Below are 22,443 nucleotides of genomic sequence, written 5' to 3' on the forward strand. Positions count from 1 at the left end.
TAAAAGTCTGTGAGGGTCTTAGGGGCCAAGCCAAATTTCTTCAGCCTCCTGAGGTGTGGGTGGACTATGTCAGATTGTCAATGATGTGTACGCCGAGGAACTTTAAACTTTTCACCTTCTCCACTGCGGTCCTGCCTATGTGGATAGGGGCGTGCTCCCTCTGCTGTCTCCTGAAGTCCACGATAAGCTTCTTCGTTTTGTTGAAGTTGAGGGAGAGGTCATTTTCCTGGCACCACTCTGCCAGGGCCCTCACCTCCTCCCTGTAGGCCATCTCGTCATTGTTGGTAATCAGGCCTATAATTGTTGTGTCATCTGCAAACTTGATGATTGAGTTGGAGGCTTGCTTGGCCACGCAGTCATGGGTGAACAGGGAGTAAGGAGGGGGCTGAGCATGCACCCTTGTGGGGCCCCTGTGTTGAGAATCAACGTAGTGGAGGTGTTGTTTCTGAAGATGTACACAATGTGGCACCTCCATTCAGCACTGAAAATTTGATCATTATTCTGACTCATTCTACAACAGTTATGGTGCATTTCTATACAGGATTTACCCCAGTGCTTTACCTAAAAATACCTTTCTGTTTCCATTTGGGGGCCGGCACCCCCTGTCTCACTTGAGGCCAAAGCCAGGCAGGCCACTTATACTTTTCAGCTATCATTTACATAAAAATGGTTCACAGTGAACTTTAACACCTTTTCACAAAGCAACTGTTCAGTATGAGATTATGCAGAAGTTGTTATTGATTCTGCTCTTCACAAGTTCTCTATGTCAGTGCTATGAAAACACAATTTCCCTTGTATCCTATACAATAGTGTAACACTGGTGTTACAGTCGAAAATAAGCCGTAGGCTATTCAATTGATGTTGACATAGTGTTTAGGAAGATGTTTTGTTAAAAGCTATTCATATCAGACATAACCCAAAGTTTGAAAGGCTTGAAAATGATCAGATCAATGACAATTTACATAATTTCATAAAAACCCTTTATTGCATATTTTATGTTGTGAAACTCTTGTTTCTCATTCCAAATGAAAAGGGGCTCTCCTTATAGATCAGAACATGACATTCTGGATCTACTTTCAGTTCCTGAGCCCCGGTGTGGAAACGCCCCTCGTTGACGGGTGGTAGGCACTCTTCCACATCTCAGTCTTTATTTCACACAGCGACAGACCTGGCGGACACTGGCAGCGAAACAACGACACGAACTCCCACAATACTTTTGGAATTTAACCCGCTTTATTTCAAATTCAATAGTTAAGAGACAAATATGGCGACTGAAATCATGGAAATGAACGGACATGCCGACGAAGAGGTAAGTGTTTTGGGGGTGAGATCACCATTGCACATACCCTCAGTGACAGACAGTGTACCCGAGTGGGTAAAGATGTTTCTGGCATAAGGGACAGAGGCTTCTAGCTTAGATATATGTCTTCACAAAGCAGCCTTTGGTACGCATCCAGCACCTGATCAATAGGCCCAGGAGGAATGAACGTAGATGGAGCCCTAAACACACTGTGCGTGGGGACAGAAGGGTTGCAATCTCTAAAGAACAGTTTCAGATGTAATGTACATATAAGCAGTTGAAACACATTGCAGTTGCGCGTCCTGATATTCAGGCTGATTTGTTCCTATATGTATATTTTCTGTAAATAGATCACAAACAAAAGTTTATTGCACCTTACTGGTCGCCTACTTGTTTTCTTTCTCCAATAAAAAAATAACATTATTTGCACAATAGACAATAAGAAATATCCAAAAGTTTGAAAAATAGCATTCGCACATGGAGGCTGCTTCAATTTATTTAAATAAATGGCTTTTCAAATATATTCCATTCTCCTTTCTCTTGTGTATATTATGGCTATATTCCCACGAATATTCCTTTATTTAATTAAGCTTTTACATGTGTATTTTTCTGTCTTTATAGTAATAATAATAATACTATTTACTTTGTAGAGCTCATTTCCCACGCTCAATGTGAAGCGTGTTGGTGCTTGCTTCTGAGCGCAAATCATTTGACTGCTGCAGTTTGAGATGATGTATTCTCTTTTATTTAAGTAAATAAGATGATACTGGCCTTTATTATCTGATATTTATTTCAGATATTTTATCTTAATTAAATTGATTTATATTAGTCACACAGTTTAAAAAAAGAAATAACATAGTGTTAAAGGTCCCGCACAGTCATCCTATTTTCCAAGTAAAAAATGATTTTGAATGACCAAAACATCACCTATAATATTTGTTCACTATTATAAAGCAAAAAATTAAAGATATTGTACCTTTTCTCTCATCTCTAACTATCAGGAAGCCTGAAAGAAAAGGCTGAGTGGGCAGGGAGCTATTATTCATGACCCTGCCTTGACTGACAGCTCTTTGAAACACACAAGCGAACAAGCCGGGTACAAGAACCTTCAGGGGATGATGACAAAACATCCCGAGAACGTCCTAAAAACGCCCATCTGGGCCGTCCCCGGGACAAACCGGGAAATACTCAAAAACCTCCAGGAGACCATGAAACAACGTCCCATGAATGTCCTAAAAACATTTTTGTGAACGTCCCCGGGACAAACCGGTAACTAGACAAAACCTTTGTGGGACCATGAAACAAAGTCCTTACCACTTTAGGCAACCATTTTGGGATGCTGTTCGCAGGGTTATATCTATAAAAACATTGCATAACATTTGAGATTTTAGTAGTAGTTTGCAACAAAAAAATTGCACAAGCACGCACACACTCTCTCGCCATCATTTTCACAGACAGTCAGACTGACTCACTGACTGGGGTTGTGGGTGTGTATTGGGGGTCAAATGTGTATTTTGAAAGTCAGGTTTCAAGCTACTGTTCAGGAATGTGGTTTGGTGTGAAGTCAGCTATTACTGAAGCATGAGACTTGATATGCATGGGGGGGGGGCAGTGAATATTACAATATTGGATAAAGTTTTTACACTATTCATGGATATCTCTTACCCACAACATAATGTAGTAATCTACACAAAAAACGTTATTACATTATGCATTCGGCATATTTATGACATTATTTGCATTTTATTACATTATCAGTGGCTGCAGGGTGCTTTAACACTTGGCAACAAAGCTTGATCACTTGTTAGGCCTATTTCAAAGACCATTGTCACGCGAACCTTGGGACAATAGGTCAGGGTTTCTACTACAAGGCCTACAGCTAATCAAATAAACTCATTCATTCTAGTCCAAAGCGCACCTGTTGAGGATTAGGCGTGAGACCATAATTTTTTTTTTAACCAGGCAAGTCAGATAAGAACAAATTCTTATTTACAATGACGGCCTACTCTGGCCAAACCTGGATGACGCTGGGCCAATTGTGCGCCACCAGATGGGACTCCCAATCACGGCCGGATGTGATACAGCCTGGATTACAACCATGGACTGTAGTGACGTCTCTTGCAGTGAGATGCAGTGTCTTAGACCGCTGCGCCACTCGGGAGCCACAACATGCACCCTGCCCTGACTTAGACTACCGACAGCAGGGGAATTCCTTATTGCATGCAACTTGGACAACACATGATTTTATGTTGCCTAGTGACCAACCTTCAAATAATGTGTGTTTGAAAACCCAAATGAGGAAAAGTATCACTTTCACTGTTCAACCAAGGATTTGATCCAACAATGTTGGGTAGCTAGAAGATGGCAATAACGAGATGTATCAATTGTTTATAAAATCAACAAAACTGTGATGCATTATAACTCAGTTATAACCTAAAAACGGTTAGAGGAAGTCTAACAGTCTAACTCTAACAGCTGAAGAGTGTTCAATGTAAAAATAAATCAAAAATAAAAGTGTTGAATCTACATGATACAATGAAGACAGCAAATTTACACTCTATATTATTGAGTTGATGTAAGGTCCTGTTTTGGATTTTTTTTTTTCTTGAATAAATTGTTTGAATTAACACATAAAGAAAGTCCAGGGAATCAATAATGGCAATAAAAATGTGTTGGATTTACTGATAATATGATTAAATATGAGTTGATGTAACACAAATAATTAGAAAAACCAAAAATATTAGTGTTTCATACATTCAATGTTTAACATTGTTTCATATATTTGATGATTTTCAAATGTAACCCACTTTGTTGAGCACAGTGATCAAAACCACCAGCAGTAACTGATTTACCACTGGTGTGTCTTAAAGTTTAATCAGAGGGTATCCAGGGAACATGTATTTGTGAACAGATACTAAGGGGGAAACCACCTAAGTTTTCAGTCACATCGTAAACTCCTGTTACACAACACCAAGAGGTCATAACCATGAGGATTAAAGCAGCAGAATTCCCCAAGTCCCCACTGGTTTAGTGGCTGCTGCTGTCCGGTAAACGGATGTCACCATAGTCAAGAACTGGCTGGAAAGTTGACCTCACAACCCGTTTCGTTCTGTTCATGGAAGCAAGATCTAATACATTTTTTTTTTAAAGACAACTTTAAATCAGAGTTTTTTTCACTAGCTCAAGTTTTTGAAATGTTAGATTTTTATCAATCCAAAACACCGAGATATTTATAGGCGGGAACTCGCTCTATAAGAGAGGCATCCAACGAGTGAATATGTAGCCCCCCTGAGAAACGTTCCCATGAATTAGAGAACAGCATATTAAGTATGTTTTAAATCAACCAGGGCTTTCCATTATGCAACCAATTCAGATTGCAGCTCCAACATTGCACCGACTGTTGACCAGGCTATGGCATACATAACCGTTTTGTCTGCATACAGATGAATATTGCACGATTTAATACATAAGACTAATATTATTTACATAAATAGTAAAGAGAACAGTTCCCAATACCAACCTCAGCGGTACCCCTTTTATAATATTGAGGAAACCAGACTTGGCACCATCAGAAAGCACACAGTGTCCTGTCAGTCTGATAGCCTTTAAAACCCATTTGCAAGACATTATCCAGGCCTATTTCAGACAGTCCAGAAATAAGGGAGCACAATATTGTTTATGACCTAGGCAATTTCACACCTCATCTAAAACATAGTGGCTGAAACAGTGCTATGCGCAACACAAAGGAGGTGTCCAGTCTGAGACCGCTCTGCTCTGTGAGCAAAGTGACATCATGGCCTGGTATTCTGGATATCATTGACATTTGGGCCATGATGACTCGGTTACTCAGAAAAGTCCTGACTGAACTCCCTTGAAAACCTTGTGATCGTCACGCTTTGTTGTTGTTTTTTTACCCATCAGTGTTGATCAAAAACCTGTGGCTTAGGCTCATTGTCGAGTCTAATTGTTCAGTTAAAAGCAACACGAAAAGAGCCCACATGTGAAGCTCACAGTCAAACAACAACAGTTGTTCAGTGGATGTACTACCTACCGGTGTATGAACAAGGGCAGAGAAGAAAAAATAAATAGAAGAGCTAAAAGGAACACCCATCTCTACATGAGTAACAACACTGACTAGTCAGCAGTGTCTGTTCAGACCTACAATGATCTATCTGTTACTCAACAATCCCGCAGAAGAAGGGTTTCTGCCGTCACAGGGAATTACGTGACATGTACTGTATCTCAGCGTGTTATAACACTCTGGACATCAGCGGTAGAGGTGAGTCCCTCCTCAGCCTGAGAGAGAGGGAGTGGGACAGATAACCAGACCAAACGGACAACAAAGAAGGAAGATGAGGGGAGGTAATGGACTATGAGAAACGGAATTTGAGGAAGTTCACCCTTTTCAGTAGGCCTATTTCTAGAACGTCGCCATGAACACAGCAGTATGTGAAACTAGCCCCCGGAAGGGCATGCAGAAAAATGGGCAACAAGATCGAGTGAGGAAAATGGCACACGCAAAACAGGGCCGTAGAAAGGGAACGATAGAGGGAATGGAATAAACAAAAGAAAGATGAGTGCAGGAATTTGAGGGTGATAAGGCAGTGAGGGAAAGCAGGCTGCTTCTCAGAGATAACTAACTGTCCAGTCATCGCTAGCCTTGGTCACAAGGAGACTTTTCCCCTCTGTGGGCTTTGTGTTTTTTCAGAGGTGGCAAGAGGCATGTAGATGTGGGCTTCTCTGTTTTACTCTGCCCTTTAACCCACACAAAAACCTGGGTAATGTTTGGGTTAGGGGCCCACTTTTCCAATGACGTAACAATGTAATTACATCACCGTACAGTCATGCCCTCCCTATGCCTTTCTGAATTAGTGGAGAAAGTAAAGCAACATAAAGCCGAGTAAAACTGGCTCACAGCTGGAGCGGGCATTCTGAACGACTTGAAATAAATGCAAACTTTCGGGAAGCTGAGACAGGACAAGATATATAGACACGGTCATTTGTTTGACCACCGAGGCAGACAGCATGACGTCAGTTCTGCTGTAATGGATTCCTGGGGTTTACTCTGTTGGTAAACATGTGTCATGAGTGGCACTCATTAGACCGGCCTTGCTTCTCTCCTCTCCACTCCTCACTGCTGTACTACACAATGTTATTACATAGTATAGTAGCACATACTTTAGGAGAAGTGTTCCTCAGTCCTCCTCATTTGATAACGTTGCAATATTCTGACATTTAATATGTCATTGTCATGCTATAGATTATACGACAATTACAGTTCCTTCATACAATTAACAATTACAACTGTTACTGAACAGTATTCACTACTGCTCTACAATACACTCAAGTAGTACATGTTCAGTACACACACACACACACAAAACATGCTTCCGCATCACTTAAGACACCCTGACACACCCCTCTGCTTTCTACATTCATATTATCCAACTTCCTCTTGGTTGACAGCTACAGTAGTTACACCCTGGTTGGAAGGAAATTGCAGAGGAGTCATGGCACTAGACCTCTTGTCCTTTCTAGCAGTTATCTGTGCACAGAGAGCCGTGACAATGGCCATTTCCCACAAATGAACAGCAGTCCCTGTAGAAATCGCCAGAATTCCCCTCCCGCTAAACATTTTTTAACTTGGTCAATATGGGGTGGGTGAGAAACATGTGCATGGTCACACTTCCTGTTAAAAGTCCCACAACACTTTCCTTTCCCACAAACCACAGCAGAGCAACTGCAGAAATCACTAGAATTCCCCCATATTTCCCCATCGAAACAAATGTCATTTGTCACATGCTTCGTAAACAACAGGTGTAGACTAACAGTGAAATGTTTACTTACTAGTCCTTTTCCAACAATGCAGAGTTAAGGATAACATTTTTTTTTGTAAAAAATGGAAAGTGACACAAGGATTAAATATACAGTGAATAAAGAATACCAATAAGAGTAAAAAAGAACATGGCTATATACAGGGAGTACCAGGCAATAACATGGCTATATACAGGGAGTACCAGGCAATAACAAAGCTATATACATGGAGTACCAGGTAATAACATGGCTATATCCAGGGAGTACGGGGCAATATCATGGCTATATACAGGGAGTACCAGGTAACAACATGGCTATATCCAGGGAGTACCGGGCAATAACATGGCTATATACATGGAGTACCAGGTAATAACATGGCTATGTAGAGGGAGTACCAGGTAATAACATGGCTATGTAGAGGGAGTACCAGGTAATAACATGGCTATATACAGGGAGTACCAGGTAATAACATGGCTATGTAGAGGGAGTACCAGGTAATAACATGGCTATGTAGAGGGAGTACCAGGTAATAACATGGCTATTTACAAGGAGTACCAGGTAATAACATGGCTATGTAGAGGGAGTACCAGGTAATAACATGGCTATGTAGAGGGAGTACCAGGTAATAACATGGCTATGTAGAGGGAGTACCAGGTAATAACATGGCTATATACATGTTAAATCAGTTAAATGCAGACATTAGTATGTGTTCATATAATCTAGCTTTCTACTAAGTCCTAACAGTGATGTGCCAGTGTTAAATCTCTGTATATCTATGTTGTACTGACGTCAGTCTCCTGTGTTCAGGTTCCCGGGGCTTGGTCTGCTGTCGCTATCGATAGTGCACTGATGTTAGCCTCTGTGTTCAGGTGTGTTATCGGTCTCTGTCTATGTTGTACTGACGTTAAGTCTCTCTATGTCCAGGAGCCGCGTCAAGGCCCCCGGAATCGGAGGCAGGCAGACCAGCCTATAAACATGAACCGGTATGCTAATAAGAAGAGCGCAGCAGAGAGCATGCTGGACGTGGCGTTACTCATGGCCAACGCCTCCCAGCTGAAGGCCGTCCTGGAGCAGGGTCCAGACTTCACCTTCTACACCCCCCTCATCACCTTCATCTCCATATCCCTCATCCTGCAGATCACCGTGGGCGTCCTGCTCATCTTCATTGGTGGGTCTCAGTTCTGTTCAACTTTATTTATCCCCTCAGAGGCCATTAAGAAAGTCGTAGTCACTCCCGTCTGGCTCAAACCAGCAAAGTCCTCTTCCTCATACTGACCGCAGTAACCCAATAAGATCTCCTTTCTCCTGAAGAGTGAAGTCATTTAATACCTTCCACAAATCTAAAAGCGTTGGATCGGCAGAGGCATGGGCTAAAAGGAGTTTCCACCATATTTCTTGTTCCAGTCATTTCATTTCAAATCAGTTAAGGGAAATGCACACTTTGGGAGGAAGGAGGGATAATTGGGACGTAGCCACAGATTGATGAGGCATGGGACCAAGAGTCTTTCCTGACCATGTGACCTGACAAACTCCTGACCCTATTGACGAGACATAAACACTTGGTTTACGGTGCCATTGTTTCTCCTCAGCTCCAAGAACAGATAAACTCCCTACATGTTTCTGACCCTACTTTATGTTTGAATGGCTCTCTCTGTTATTGTCTGTGTACCTGGCTATAATGTCCGTATCTTCCCCTGCCAGGGGCTCCCGTTGTGTGGGTGGGAGAGTTAAAGAACGGGACCATTGGAGACAGTGTTTGTATATCCATTGTATTTCTCCTCTCAGTTGGTTCAAATTAGGAATACTCAGTTTAATGTCCTCAGGCAGAATTGCTAACGTTACAGGAGGTGTGCCTCTATTGAGTCAGCATGTGAAAAATGCTTAACTGGGCTTCAACTCTCACAACAACCCCCACAACAACATATTGGCATTCCTTTCTAGTGAGGCATATAATTCATGTCCTAAATAACCATTCACCTGAGTGTAAGAAATGTAAAATGCGGTATCTTCATATCACATGGTTCAAGAATGATTAGCTAAACATGACGGCACTGGATATTTGGTGGTTCAAAAGCCAGGTGTCAGTCTGATTATTTAAAAGTGCATCAAGCCTAGTGGTTAGAGCACAGTAATCCGAAAGGTTGTTGGATCGAATCCCGAGCTGACAAGGTAAAAATCTGTCCTTCTGCCCCTGAGCAAGGCAGTTAACCCACTGCTCCCCGAAGACGTGGATGTCGATTAAGGCAGCCCCCTGCACCTCTCTGATTCAGATTATCCCCCCCTTTCCCTTTCCTTCCTACAGGAGGCAGGATCAGAAATGGCTGGACAGGTGAATACCACCATGTGGTGGAGCCCTTGAGTTCACTTGTCCAATATTGTCTACTCAGTGATTACGTCAAGGGGAAGAGGAAGAATGCACTTTTAGGGAATTCAAACAGGGCCCCAGTCTTAGAAACAACTTTTGACATAGCTCCCTCTGTTGGTTGCTTTCTATGAGCTGAGGACATGCTTGGAGCCACTAAGCTAATCCGCAACATGTTTGTGTTCTTCTCTTGTTCTGCAGTGAAGTGGAACCTGAACGATGAGAGCACCCACTTCAAGCTGAACATTATGGAGAACATCGCCACAGCACTCATCTTCATCATCGTTGTAGTCAACGTCTTTATTACGGCCTTTGGTGTCCAAAAGCCCAATCAAAACTCTTAACTTCACTCCTTACCCCTGGTCATTAGTTACTACAGTTATACAGGCATTATCCTGGTGTCATATGCACAATACACACATAATATGCCAACGTGTACCCTTGGTTGAAATCCTCAAATAAGTGTTTGGTAATCAGTGTCAAATTGTCAGGTTACTTGAGTTGAATAAATATATGTATTGTACACGGACTTACAGTTAGAATGCACAAAGGTGAATCTTAAAGTAAATGTTTTCTACCGGAATGCCATAGCTGCACAAACCAAATCACTGCTACTTTACAAGCAAGAGAGGTTGACGGATCCAGTATTCCATCAGATTCTCCGTGACACCAAAGACAATGGATCGATTCGTTATACAGGATTCCCACTGGCCTTTCATACACGCGGCCAGTCACAATCAGGTTGACCCTACTTCATGACGATCCTGTCACACTTCATATTTCGCTATTACTTGTGTGAACAATGCATTGTTCAAATGACCAACAGTGTTCATGTGTTGCCTTGATAAATATGTACATATCAGGGTTATTTTAGATCCATTTTATATATACACACACGCACACAGCTCAGTGGTGATTTTTAGCATGTAAATCTTCAGACAGATGTTAATTCAGCAAGATGTTGAGGCCTTACCTTTACTCTTCATTCAGTCACCACACAGAGACAGAAAGACAGAGACAGAGAGCCTATCATTTGAAGTATTTTATTAGGCCTATGTGGTCTAAAAGGGAAAAACGATACAATCACGAGGATCCACTTTTATTAGACAACATACCGACGCATAGACAGCGCAACGAGCAAACAAAACAACCCTCGCAATATCAAATGGAATCACATGGGTCTTTTACTGAACTTTTTGTTGAAAACAAATATTTGAATGGGAAGAGAGAGACGGTCACTGGCAAACAAATAGCAAAATCTACTCATTTCAAGGGGTGTCCACATACACTAAAGTATCTCATATCTTAGAGCTGCTGTCATGGTAACTTTGTTCTAGAAATACTCAAGCTGTACAGACCCAGCTGCTGTGTTTTTTAGCCCATTGATTTTGTTGTAATGTTTGAGTCACTCAGCTATCACATGAACACACACAAGATACGGCAAAATGTGTAGAATGTAGGAAATTAGCTTTTAAATGCCTCTCAAAAATATCGCCCTCCATGGCCGCCATTTTAAAGCTAATTTCCTACATATTCTGTGTGTTCATGTTGAGTCTAGTTTATTTTTACAGGGACAGTGCACATTAATCAACGTTCTCAGTAAAAGTGCCGGTTTTAGCCAGCCGGCTAATTTTCAACCACAGTCCCTGGGCAGGCTTGCCGAGTGTATAGAATTTCAGGAAATGTGCTTTAAACTTGCTAAATGTTCTCTCCGCCAACAAGAGGGGTGTGAAAAGTTTGTGAACCACTGATCTAGCGTTGCAAAATGTTGGTAATTAGTGGATTTTTACCCAAAATTCTCATGTTAAGTTACTTGAATTTTACAACCGGACATTCAGACTTTGCCTGCTGCCTTATATGTGATCTCAGATCTATGCAACATACAGTATGTACCATCACAATTTATGTGTAAAAAATAATATATAATATTTCATGCCATGTTTAGACCTTAAGCTTTGCCAATATATATATTTTAATGATTGAAGGCATTTTCTATTTTTTTAAATGAAGGACCAAATCATATTTTAGCCCCACTTTTAATGCACTTTGTTGTTTGATGCACTGTATGCAGTAGAAAACTGTACTATTCTGAAATGAAGTTTGTAAATGAAAACTAACAATTTGTCCAGATATTGTTTTGTATTGTCCACGCATAGAAAGGCTTGACAGTAAACAGTAAATAGTGAAAAGTCATAGAATTATATAAATCATAATGATGGCACTTGTGAGAATGAGGCAGTTAAGAGAATGTGGGGAGAAGCCTAACTTCCACTAAAACCACTTAGCTGTGCATTGATGTCCATTTGACTTAAATGGGAGTCAGGATTTTCTCCTCACAGAGTAGATGGAGCTGTGACAACAGTCTCATATGTCTACACACTGAATATATATCAGGTAGGCTACATGTGTATCTAATAGTATACTTTTCCCTACTATAAAACATTATAACCGTTATAATCCACTTCCCCCATGAACAATATTTCCCATACCAAACAAAGCACAGATTAAGGCAAGTTAGCGAACAATGGCTTCACACTGTGTTAGAGAGAACTTTGAAAACGCTTAATAATATTAGAGAAAAGTGAAAGAGAAACAGACCGAGGTGAAACACGGCTGAGACCTGAAATGTAGTACTTTGCATAGGCTTTTCAGTGGGCATAAAAACAAAATGAACACTGTCAAAAACAGCAACTAAGTACTATTGTCACTCAAAAAGAGTGTAATTAACCGCTATAATGTGATAGTTCTAGTGAACATGTTACAATTGCTCTGATATGGTTGGGTCACACATTAATCTAGCTACAAGCATAGTGGACCTGGATTGATCAAATGGAAAGGCATCATGTGGTAGACATTTAATCCAAGACAAAACACCGGACGAACAACATGTTGTAGCTCAGTTGGTAGAGCGTGTGGCTCAGTTGGTAGAGCATGGCACTTGCAAGGCCAGGGTTGTGGGTTTGATTCCCACGGGGGACCAGTATGAAATGTATACACTCACTACTGTAAGGGTGTCTGCTAAAAAAATATATATATCATTCATGTTTTCCAGTTATAGATCCTCCCTGATAACAGAGATGATATTACAATTCAAATTGCAATAAAACGTAGTGCTTGGTTGGTTTCCTTCAGTAAGCTAAGTAAACAAATAAACATCCTATTTGATAAAAACCCTCATTTGCCGTTTGATGTTTCCTAACGTCAATCTCCTGAGCATACTGCAAGTAGTACAACACATTCAGTAGGAAAGGTTCATTTAAAGTGAGTCTGGTTTATTGGTTTCTGTACACGGTGTCCAAACCACACCAAAAGAACAACGGAAGGAGGCTGGCTCTTGACAAGATGCTGTTCAGTAACAGAGCATTAGTGTGATAATAGTCCCTTTCACCAGAGAAGACACATGTCTAATATCTAACCATTATGAAGACAATGAAAGTTTATAAGAAAACCAGTTGCTATATGACAAATTGTCCAAAAAAACACTCAAGATTCCTAAAGCCAAAAGACTGCTATATACAGTATGTACAAAGTTATAATCCCCTGGCTTTTCACACCACTGAGACAAACTGAACTGAGCCAAACCAAGCTGTAATCAACTGGCCCAGTTACTCATCGACCACAGTTGCTGTAACCAGCACAGTTTGGTTCAGGTTGGCATGGTAATGTGAAAAGGGTATTTGTGTAGTGTGTTATGGATGTCCGGAAACACCTTTGGAGTGCTTGTTTTGCTGTGGTAGTGGAGACACACAGACTACTTCCTGATGGGGTCTTCAGCGTACCATATGAGAACCTCTCTGGCTCGTCGGCCCAGTCCAAGAGCAGCCATGCCAAGAGCCCCGCTTCCCCCTGTTACTTTGGCCTCTGTAGGACAACACATGGACGGTTTACACTTTGTTTTATTCCCTAACTAAGCATGATAAGACTGACAACTTCAACCTAAAGGAAACAGAATAGGTGTACATGATTTGGTCTGTACGCTACGGAATAGCCTGCCCCGTCAAGTAAGAGGGGCAGACACCATGGAGGTTTTTGTGTGTCTTTTATTCATCCCGTTCACCGCCTCTTGTTTGTTACACTTCAAAGTGGGTTGCGATTTTTAAATACCCTTTAAAATCAAGTTTGATGTGGAGCTTGATTTGTGGCACAACATGAAGATGCAATGTTAAGCTTAGCTTGGTTTCAAAAGAATCCGTTTAGGAGTACAGAAAAGCCATACGACATAATGACTTCTGTTTTTTTTCTTTGGGGAAAGAAAGAAAAAAATGGAAGGGACTTATTGTACTCACCGCCATAGTAATACAGTAGAGCCATCCCCACCGCAACACCAAAACAACTCAGGAAGAACAGAGGACCTAGAGAGAGAGAACAGGAGACTGTGAGAAATAAAGGTATGTACAGCATGTGTCTACAGTACGTGTGTTTGTATGTGTGACAGAGTTTCAGCTTTCTGTGTGTATGCTTACCTCGGTCGTTCAGCACATATCTCGGCTGGGTGGGTGAGGCTGTAATCGTGAACGGGTCTACAGAATCTAGGAAAGGGATTACATTTATGCAGGTTTTTAGATGCAAATATACCATCAGTAGTGTACAGAAAAAGACTAAAACATTTTCATGTGAATAATAAGGAGAGCAAATCTTAGCTCTCCAATGACTGACTGTCGGGGCGGAGGGACTAACCTCTGAGGCGGAGGCGTGTTGGTAGGCTGAAGTACACCTCTTCCATATGCAGGTGAAGCGCCCGGTAGAACTCCCGGCAGGCCTCTTCACCTTTCCCCTGCAGGTGAGCCAGGAGCTCGGCCAGTCGGACGCAGGTGGGCACATCAAGGTCCCTAAACTGGATCGTCATATCATATTCAGAATTCCAGATACAGTGGGGCAAAAAAGTATTTAGTCAGCCACCAATTGTGCAAGTTCTCCCACTTAAAAAGATGAGAGAGGCCTGTAATTTTCATCATAGGTACACTTCAACTATGACAGACAAAATGAGAAAAAAAATCCAGAAAATCACATTGTAGGATTTTTTATGAATTTGCAAATTATGGTGGAAAATAAGTATTTGGTCACCTACAAACAAGCAAGATTTCTGGCTCTCACAGACCTGTAACTTCTTATTCAAGAGGCTCCTCTGTCCTCCACTCGTTACCTGTATTAATGGCACTTGTTTGAACTTGTTATCAGTATAAAAGACACCTGTCCACAACCTCAAACAGTCACACTCCAAACTCCACTATGGCCAAGACCAAAGAGCTGTCAAAGGACACCAGAAACAAAGTTGTAGACCTGCACCAGGCTGGGAAGACTGAATCTGCAATAGGTAAGTAGCTTGGTTTGAAGAAATCAACTGTGGGAGCAATTATTAGGAAATGGAAGACATACAACACCACTGATAATCTCCCTCGATCTGGGGCTCGACGCAAGATCTCACCCCGTGGGGTCAAAATGATCACAAGAACGGTGAGCAAAAATCCCAGAACCACACGGGGGGACCTAGTGAATGACCTGCAGAGAGCTGGGACCAAAGTAACAAAGCCTACCATCAATAACACACTACGCCGCCAGGGACTCAAATCCTGCAGTGCCAGACGTGTCCCCCTGCTTAAGCTAGTACATGTCCAGGCCCATCTGAAGTTTGCTAGAGAGCATTTGGATGATCCAAAAAAGGATTGGGAGAATGTCATATGGTCAGATGAAACCAAAATATAACTTTTTGGTAAAACCTCAACTCGTCGTGTTTGGAGGACAAAGAATGCTGAGTTGCATCCAAAGAACCCCATACCTACTGTGAAGCATGGTGGTGGAAACATCATGCTTTGGGGCTGTTTTTCTGCAAAGGGACCAGGACGACTGATCCGTGTAAAGGAAAGAATGAATGGGGCCATCGTGAGATTTTGAGTGAAAACCTCCTTCCATCAGCAAGGGCATTGAAGATGAAACGTGGCTGGGTCTTTCAGCATGACAATGATCCCAAACACACCGCCCGGGCAACGAAGGAGTGGCTTCGTAAGAACCATTTCAAGGTCCGGGAGTGGCCTAGCCAGTCTCCAGATCTCAACCCCATAGAAAATCTTTGGAGGGAGTTGAAAGTCTGTGTTACCCAGCAACAGCCCCAAAACATCACTGCTCTAGAGAAGATCTGCATGGAGGAATGGGCCAAAATACCAGCAACAGTGTGTGAACCTTGTGAAGACTTAGAGAAAACGTTTGACCTCTGTCATTGCCAACAAAGGGAATACTTATTTTCCACCATAATTTGCAAATAAATTCATTAAAAATCCTACAATGTGATTTTCTGGATTTTTTTTTCTCATTTTGTCTGTCATAGTTGAAGAGTACCTATGATAAAAATTACAGGCCTCATCTTTTTAAGTGGGAGAACTTGCACAATTGGTGTCTGACTAAATACTTTTTTGCCCCACTGTATGTGTGTAGAATACCTCTCTCTCTGAATGTAAGTGATTACCTTTGGAATCCAGAAACGAATGTCCTGTGCACGCTAGCCTGTTACTCAATTTGACATTTTTTGTTACAGTTGGCCACGAGGTGCTACCATTTGACTAACTGCACGTTCTGGAACTAAATTTATGATCAAGTGGTCTGTTCAACAGAGTCTGGAAATGGAACGGATGCTTAGATTGAGTTAAAATCCTGTAGATGTAACAAAGTGCTGCTTGAAACCACAGCTGCCTGAACAAGCAGTCATTCGCTACATTTCAGTAGGACACATCTCTTAGAGCAAAGAGCTCTGCGTGTGGAAGTTACAAATGACCTTGGGTCAAACAAATTTGTCCAGAGGAAGTTACTCACTTTGGTGGCCTCCTTGTCTGTGAGGATCTGTGGGTAGATCCTGTTGAGCTGCAGGATGAGCTTATCCACTAGTTCTGTGTCCAGTCGACGGTCTGTCCTGAGAAACCGACTGTCCTCCAATAGCTGGTCATGGAAACTGTCTGACAGTCACGTGGGAACGAATCATAACATGATTAAAATGGCAAATGATTAGCACCGAACACAGTTCATATTAGGTCCAGGATAAGGAAGGATTCACTTGCTGATAATGAGGATATGTCAACAAACAAACGAGGGAAGCGAAATCTCAAAAGAGGCTAAAAATATGCATGAATTTGAAAGTTTTTAAAGAATAGGAAAGCTATGCCAGGAGGTCGACCTCAACATTGCTCGTCCTAAAATAGCCAAGTGCATGTAGTAACTCTAGGGTGAAATACATACGCATGATGCCTCACTGGCACCACCTACAGATTGCTAGAAATGAATTCAACAAATTGTCTGAAGAGGCAAGTATAGGCTACCGAAGACGATCAGGTGCCAGCGTAGTTACAGTTACGCGAGATATGTGATAACTATGTTGCAGGTGGTTTCTACAAAAACCACAGAAAAGTCAGAAAGACATTCATTAAATCCATGTTTTGTACATCCTGAGGAGGTTCCTTTCCATCTTAACTGCCGCACATCTAGCATTTCCCAGAGTCTTTGCAGGAACTGGTCGGTTCTATGCGACACAGCCGTGGCCACTGGTAGAAGTACACGACAGCGCATAACACTTTGTGACGAAAACAAAGATCTACATACATGCAAGAGACATTTCTCACTTGATACAAAACATGGATTATATTAACATCTTTCCGAATTTTCTCTTGTTTCTGTAGAACCACCGGCAACTTGACATATATATGGCAGCATTTTGCATGAGCTAAGCTGTAGGGTAAATCCATTTGAATTCAATCACTTTTTCACAGCACCCCTTTTGATTTGAACACTTGCTGACAGGTGTATAAAATCGAGCAGACAGCCATGCCATCTCCATAGACAAACATTGGCAGTAGAATGGCCCGTTCCGAAGAGCTCAGTGACTTTAAATGTGGCACCGTCATAGGATGCCACCTTTCCAACAAGTCAGTTTGTCAAACTTCTGACCTGCTAGAGCTGCCCCAGTTAACTGTAAGTGCTGTTATTGTAATGTGGAAACGTCTAGGAGCAACAACGGTTCAGCCGCGAAGTGGTAGGCCACACAAGCTCACAGAATGGGCCAGCCAAGTACTGAAGCATGTAGCACGTAAAAATCGTCTGTCTTCGGTTGCAACACTCACTACTGAGTTCCAAACTGCCCCTGGAAGCAACGTCAGCACAGTAACTGTTGGTCGTGAGCTTCATGAAATGGGTTTCCATGGCAAAGCAGCCACACACAAGCCTAAGATCACCATGCGCAATGCCAAGCATTGGCTGAAGTGGTATAAAGCTTGCAGCCATTGCACTCTGGAGCAGTGGAAGCAGTTTGATGGACGAATTGGGGTTTGGTGGATGCCAGAAGAATGCTACCTGCATGAATATATGGTGCCAACTATAAAGTTTGGTGGAGGAGGAATAATGGTCTGGGGCTGTTTTCATGGTTCATTCTAGGCCCCTTAGTTCCAGTGAAGGGAAATCTTAATGGTACAGCATACATTCTAGACAATTCTGTGCCTCCAACTTTGAGGCAACAGTTTCAGGAAGGCCCTTTCCTGTTTCAACATGACAATGCCCCCTGTGCACAAAGTGAGGTCACTACAGAAATGGCTTGTTGAGATCGGTGTGGAACAACTTGACTGGCTTGCACAGAGCCCTGACCTCAACCCCGTCGGACACCTTTGGGATGAATTGGAATGCCAACTGCAAGCCAGGCCCAACATATGTGTCTGACCTCACTAATGCGCGTGGCTGAATAGAAGCAACTCCCCGCACCAATGTTCCAACATTTAGTGGAAAGCCTTCCTGGTAGAGTGGATGCTGTTATAGCATCAAAGGGGGACCAACTCCATATTATTGCCCATGATTTTGGAATGAGATGTTCGACGAGAATGTGTCTACATACTTTTGGCCATGTATTGTATTTGCCCATTGTAGAAATACTCGGAAAGTGACTTTTTGGAAATGAATGCCAAATCATTCAAGAGATACAGTGCCTTGCGAAAGTATTCGGCCCCCTTGAACTTTGCGACCTTTTGCCACATTTCAGGCTTCAAACATAAAGATATAAAACTGTATTTTTTTGTGAAGAATCAACAACAAGTGGGACACAATCATGAAGTGGAACGACATTTATTGGATATTTCAAACTTTTTTAACAAATCAAAAACTGAAAAATTGGCCGTGCAAAATTATTCAGCCCCTTTACTTTCAGTGCAGCAAACTCTCTCCAGAAGTTCAGTGAGGATCTCTGAATGATCCAATGTTGACCTAAATGACTAATGATGATAAATACAATCCACCTGTGTGTAATCAAGTCTCCGTATAAATGCACCTGCACTGTGTGGAGTGGAACGAGAGAGGCAGGTCGTTATTGTGTTGGACTAGTTAACTGTAATGTTGCAAGATTGGATCACCCTAGCTGACAATGTGAAAATCTGTCATTCTGCCCCTGAACAAACCGTTCCTAGGTCGTCATTGAAAATAAGAATGTGTTCTTAACTGACTTGCCTAGTTAAATAAAAGGTATAAAAAATAAATCATAATTAAAAAATAAAAATAAGCAAATCGGTGCCCAAAAATACCGATTTCCAATTGTTATGAAAACTTGAAATCGGCCCTAATCGGTCTACCTCTAGTCTGAAGGGATAGGGTCAGAATCAATTTCTATGATTGAAATGACACCCACGCTGTATTCAAGAGCACGTTGTCTCTCAACCGATGGCGGGCACAACACATAAACCGCAGATGATGTGAAATAGTGTCTAAGCTACAACATGTGCGCATATTTAAATCGGAGTTTACACGTTTTTAGGTAATTGACGTTCAAGATTTAAGACCATTTTTATATAAAAAATCGTTTGACAGCATTGTTTGTAACATTTGATATTATATCAAACTCAAACGTATATATTTTCCAGTGATGAAGACATGGTTGTCTCATGTATGGTGGGATAGGCATATGCAAAATGTGTGAACTTTGAGCACATTTATCTTTTGGCATTGATGTCCAAAAAGTCACTTTCTGACCACTTCTTCAATGGGCAAACACATGTATGGAAAGTTGTGTTTAAAACAAAGGGGATGCTATCAAAAAGTGATTGAATTACAATGGATTTCGGAACAGATCCAATTTTACTTGGCTTTGGGGATGGTTGTTTTTTTGGGCTCTTTTACATTCACTCTTTTGCAGGTGTTACTATATAATTAATTCCACCCTAGACGTATATTCATCCCGCACCTAGAACCTTCAATATAGCCAAAATAGTTATAATTTAACTTTTTTTCTTTAAAAATGTATTATCTTTTATATGTGGCATAAACACAACCAGTCAAAATGTTGTAACATTATTAGGCTACTTCAAAAGTCTCCTGTAGGCGTTCCCACGTCCGTCCAAATAGAATTCCAGCAGCCTCAAAATGGCTTGACATTCAACAGGTTTCCAACCTTTGTATGCGAGTAAATTGTCTAATAAAAAATGGCACCACATTATGGGAAAGCATGCAGTTTATTAGGAAACGAAATAAATGGTGATGTACTCCACAGGATAGTGAAAGTCCACCGTGATGAGTTTGATGCTCCTTTCAATATCAAGAGTCTTATTCTGGTGACATGATTATCGATGCTTGGCTGCCATTTGACAAATAAAAATAATCTCGCACTTTTGTCCATAATAATCTCATCAGCGCACGTGCCAATACCAGTGGCCACATGCTCTATAACCAAGCAACATTTTGTGACACAACCATCAGTACATATCAATGCAATCTCGGTCACATTTTAAATTATATATATATATATATATATGTTTTTTTTTACTGACAAATATCAACCAATCCAAACCGTGCAAAAGCAATACGATTAATGGAAAGAGACATGTTAGAATACACCAAAAAGTTGAATAACATTCAGAGATTGTCAAACCAAGCCTTCGATACTGGGTATGCCTACAAGGTAGGGAGGGACGTATTTGTTTGTCGAGACTGACAGTCTATTTATTGTGGTGTTGAAAACGCAAACCATGTCAGTATATTTTGCTTATTGGTTGTGTGGTGCATTGGCACAGAAACCCTTTGGTGGAAAATTCGTTGCATATATTTTAAATAATTATACGGTATCAAAATGTTGAAAATCTGATTTCCCCCTAGCTGATCATTGCAAGCGGCTCTGATCGTGAAGTAATGAAAAAGGCAGGGAGAGCGAGCTCTTCTGTAGTTGCGGTAACAAACAAAAAAAATCATGTTGGATTCCAATACAAATATCTAATTAGAATCCAATAGAACATTTTATTCGATTTTGGAAACTATCCTATATGATAGAGTGCATTCGGAAAGAATTCAGACCCCTCGACTTTTTCCACATTTAGTTAGGTTACAGCCTTATTCTAAAATGTATACATTCTTCAATCTAAACACAATACCATAGTTATCACATATCTCGCATAAACTGTACAGCTACACTAGGCAGGTTTCCATTGACCCAGGTTTATTGGACAAAATCAATGTTGCAAGAAACACGTCATGGAAACGGCAGATAGGAGACATTTCCTAAAGATCGACATTTTTTATCGTTTGTCAGGGGCCGATTTTTCTTTTGTCGAACTTTCGTTATTGCGAAAAATTGAGATAAGGTGTTTTTCGAATTAATGATTATTGTAGTAGTCTGCTGCTTGCAACATAGTATTTTTCAACCATAAAATGTATGTTTCTTTGCAGGACAAGGATTGTCCTGACTTCCAAGAATGCCGGAATTGCTTCCCCTTGCTTTTCTGCTTGGCTGGCAGGTTTCACCGTGTCCAATTATTTCAGATCTACAGGAGTGCACGTTTCACCATGGAATGAACCGCGGTTATACGTTGGCACATGAGAATTATAAGTAAATGGAAAATATTTGTAAATTATTGCATTCTATCCATGGTGGTTTTCGCTGTCTCCGAGACATGAAAAAGATAGATGGGAGGGCATATAGGCTATCGCCAATTTATTAATTCGCAATTTCCCTAAATGGGCAAAGTAAACACTTCAACCACTACATTTTTATTCGACACCAGTTTTCAGCGAAATATTATAAACGGCAGGTGTGACGTCATGACGTCCAGATGTTTTATCGACACGAGATAGTTAGATGGCAACGCACTCTAGCAGGCAATTGTCGCATCTATTTTCTATACGAACTTTCTAACAAATCAAATCACTGGACAAGTTAACGGAAACATAGACTGCCGAAAAAGATCAAATGTGTCAGTAGCTATACAATTGTCTCTTCAGACAATTTGTTGAATTCAGCTCGGTCTGCCTGCGTAATTGCTAGTAAAGTATCTGTCCAAAACTTCTCGCGCTGTCAGTGGCATTGGCTTACAGTATATGGGATGTGTTACAATGTGGCAACGGGTAGTAGAATACAGCAACTGGTGATGTCGTGTTACAAGTAGGTCAAAGGCGGGCACGCGGTGTAGCCTAACATCGGAAACTATGCTGCTTGAAATAGACGTAGCTGTCGGGAGCACTACACTTTGCAAAAGGTTAGGCTATCAAGCTCTGTTAGCCCGACAGAAAACAGAAGTTGAAAGTGCCATAGCCACCATAAACTATCGAAAAGACAGACGGGGTTCTTAATTGTTCAAGCGCAGCGACAATATGTGTGTGTGTAAATTACAAAACACACATACCCATGGCAAAACAAACAAGAAACACAGCAGTACTATAGTTTAAGAAGTCGCCTACAAACCTCCCATTGTGTGGAGTCCCTTCTTTCCTTTGAGTGGCCCCTCCCTCTTCGAGACCATTATCACGACAACACTGCAGGGAGTGGCTATAACTTTCCCGGAAATGCCTGATACATTGCATCTTATTTTAGACCGACAGCAGTACATTGAATAGTAACTATGAAGTAGCCTACAGTATCAATGTCATTTATTTTATTGAATGTTGAATTAACATACATATTATCTAAGTTTTACTAAAAGGAATTTGTTAGAATTTGATGTCGTTTGATTTACAGTAGGCCTCA

General features: G+C 41.3%; 2 protein-coding genes across 2 annotated transcripts; one reads left to right on the forward strand and one right to left on the reverse strand.

Annotated features, from left to right (window-relative positions):
• Positions 1-1,127: 1,127 nt before the first annotated feature.
• Positions 1,128-11,593, forward strand: LOC110494034 (ninjurin-1). The gene is made up of 3 exons (XM_021568713.2): positions 1,128-1,309; positions 8,039-8,282; positions 9,678-11,593. The coding sequence occupies exons 1-3, from the start codon at positions 1,265-1,267 to the stop codon at positions 9,818-9,820; spliced, it is 432 nt and encodes a 143-aa protein (XP_021424388.1). The 5' UTR covers positions 1,128-1,264; the 3' UTR covers positions 9,821-11,593.
• A 1,134-nt stretch (positions 11,594-12,727) lies between these two features.
• Positions 12,728-22,243, reverse strand: LOC110494033 (caspase recruitment domain-containing protein 19). The gene is made up of 6 exons (XM_021568712.2): positions 22,162-22,243; positions 16,281-16,420; positions 14,154-14,310; positions 13,940-14,005; positions 13,763-13,828; positions 12,728-13,337 (listed from the first exon to the last, which is right to left on the reverse strand). The coding sequence occupies exons 1-6, from the start codon at positions 22,217-22,219 to the stop codon at positions 13,228-13,230; spliced, it is 597 nt and encodes a 198-aa protein (XP_021424387.1). The 5' UTR covers positions 22,220-22,243; the 3' UTR covers positions 12,728-13,227.
• Between the last annotated feature and the right edge of the window lie 200 nt (positions 22,244-22,443).

The sequence above is a fragment of the Oncorhynchus mykiss genome, chromosome 17 (genome assembly GCF_013265735.2).
Source record: "Oncorhynchus mykiss isolate Arlee chromosome 17, USDA_OmykA_1.1, whole genome shotgun sequence".
In the NCBI taxonomy this organism is placed as follows: domain Eukaryota; kingdom Metazoa; phylum Chordata; class Actinopteri; order Salmoniformes; family Salmonidae; genus Oncorhynchus; species Oncorhynchus mykiss.

Coding starts and splice junctions, on each gene's coding strand:
- LOC110494033 (XM_021568712.2), bottom strand. CDS start 22,219: ATGGTCTCGAAGAGGGAGGGGCCACTCAAAGGAAAGAAGGGACTCCAC. Junction 14,311..16,280: donor CAGACAAGGAGGCCACCAAA/GTGAGTAACTTC, acceptor ATGACGATCCAG/TTTAGGGACCTTGATGTGCC. Junction 13,829..13,939: donor ATATGTGCTGAACGACCGAG/GTAAGCATACAC, acceptor CTCTCTCTCTAG/GTCCTCTGTTCTTCCTGAGT.
- LOC110494034 (XM_021568713.2), top strand. CDS start 1,265: ATGGCGACTGAAATCATGGAAATGAACGGACATGCCGACGAAGAG. Junction 1,310..8,038: donor ACGGACATGCCGACGAAGAG/GTAAGTGTTTTG, acceptor CTCTATGTCCAG/GAGCCGCGTCAAGGCCCCCG. Junction 8,283..9,677: donor CGTCCTGCTCATCTTCATTG/GTGGGTCTCAGT, acceptor CTTGTTCTGCAG/TGAAGTGGAACCTGAACGAT.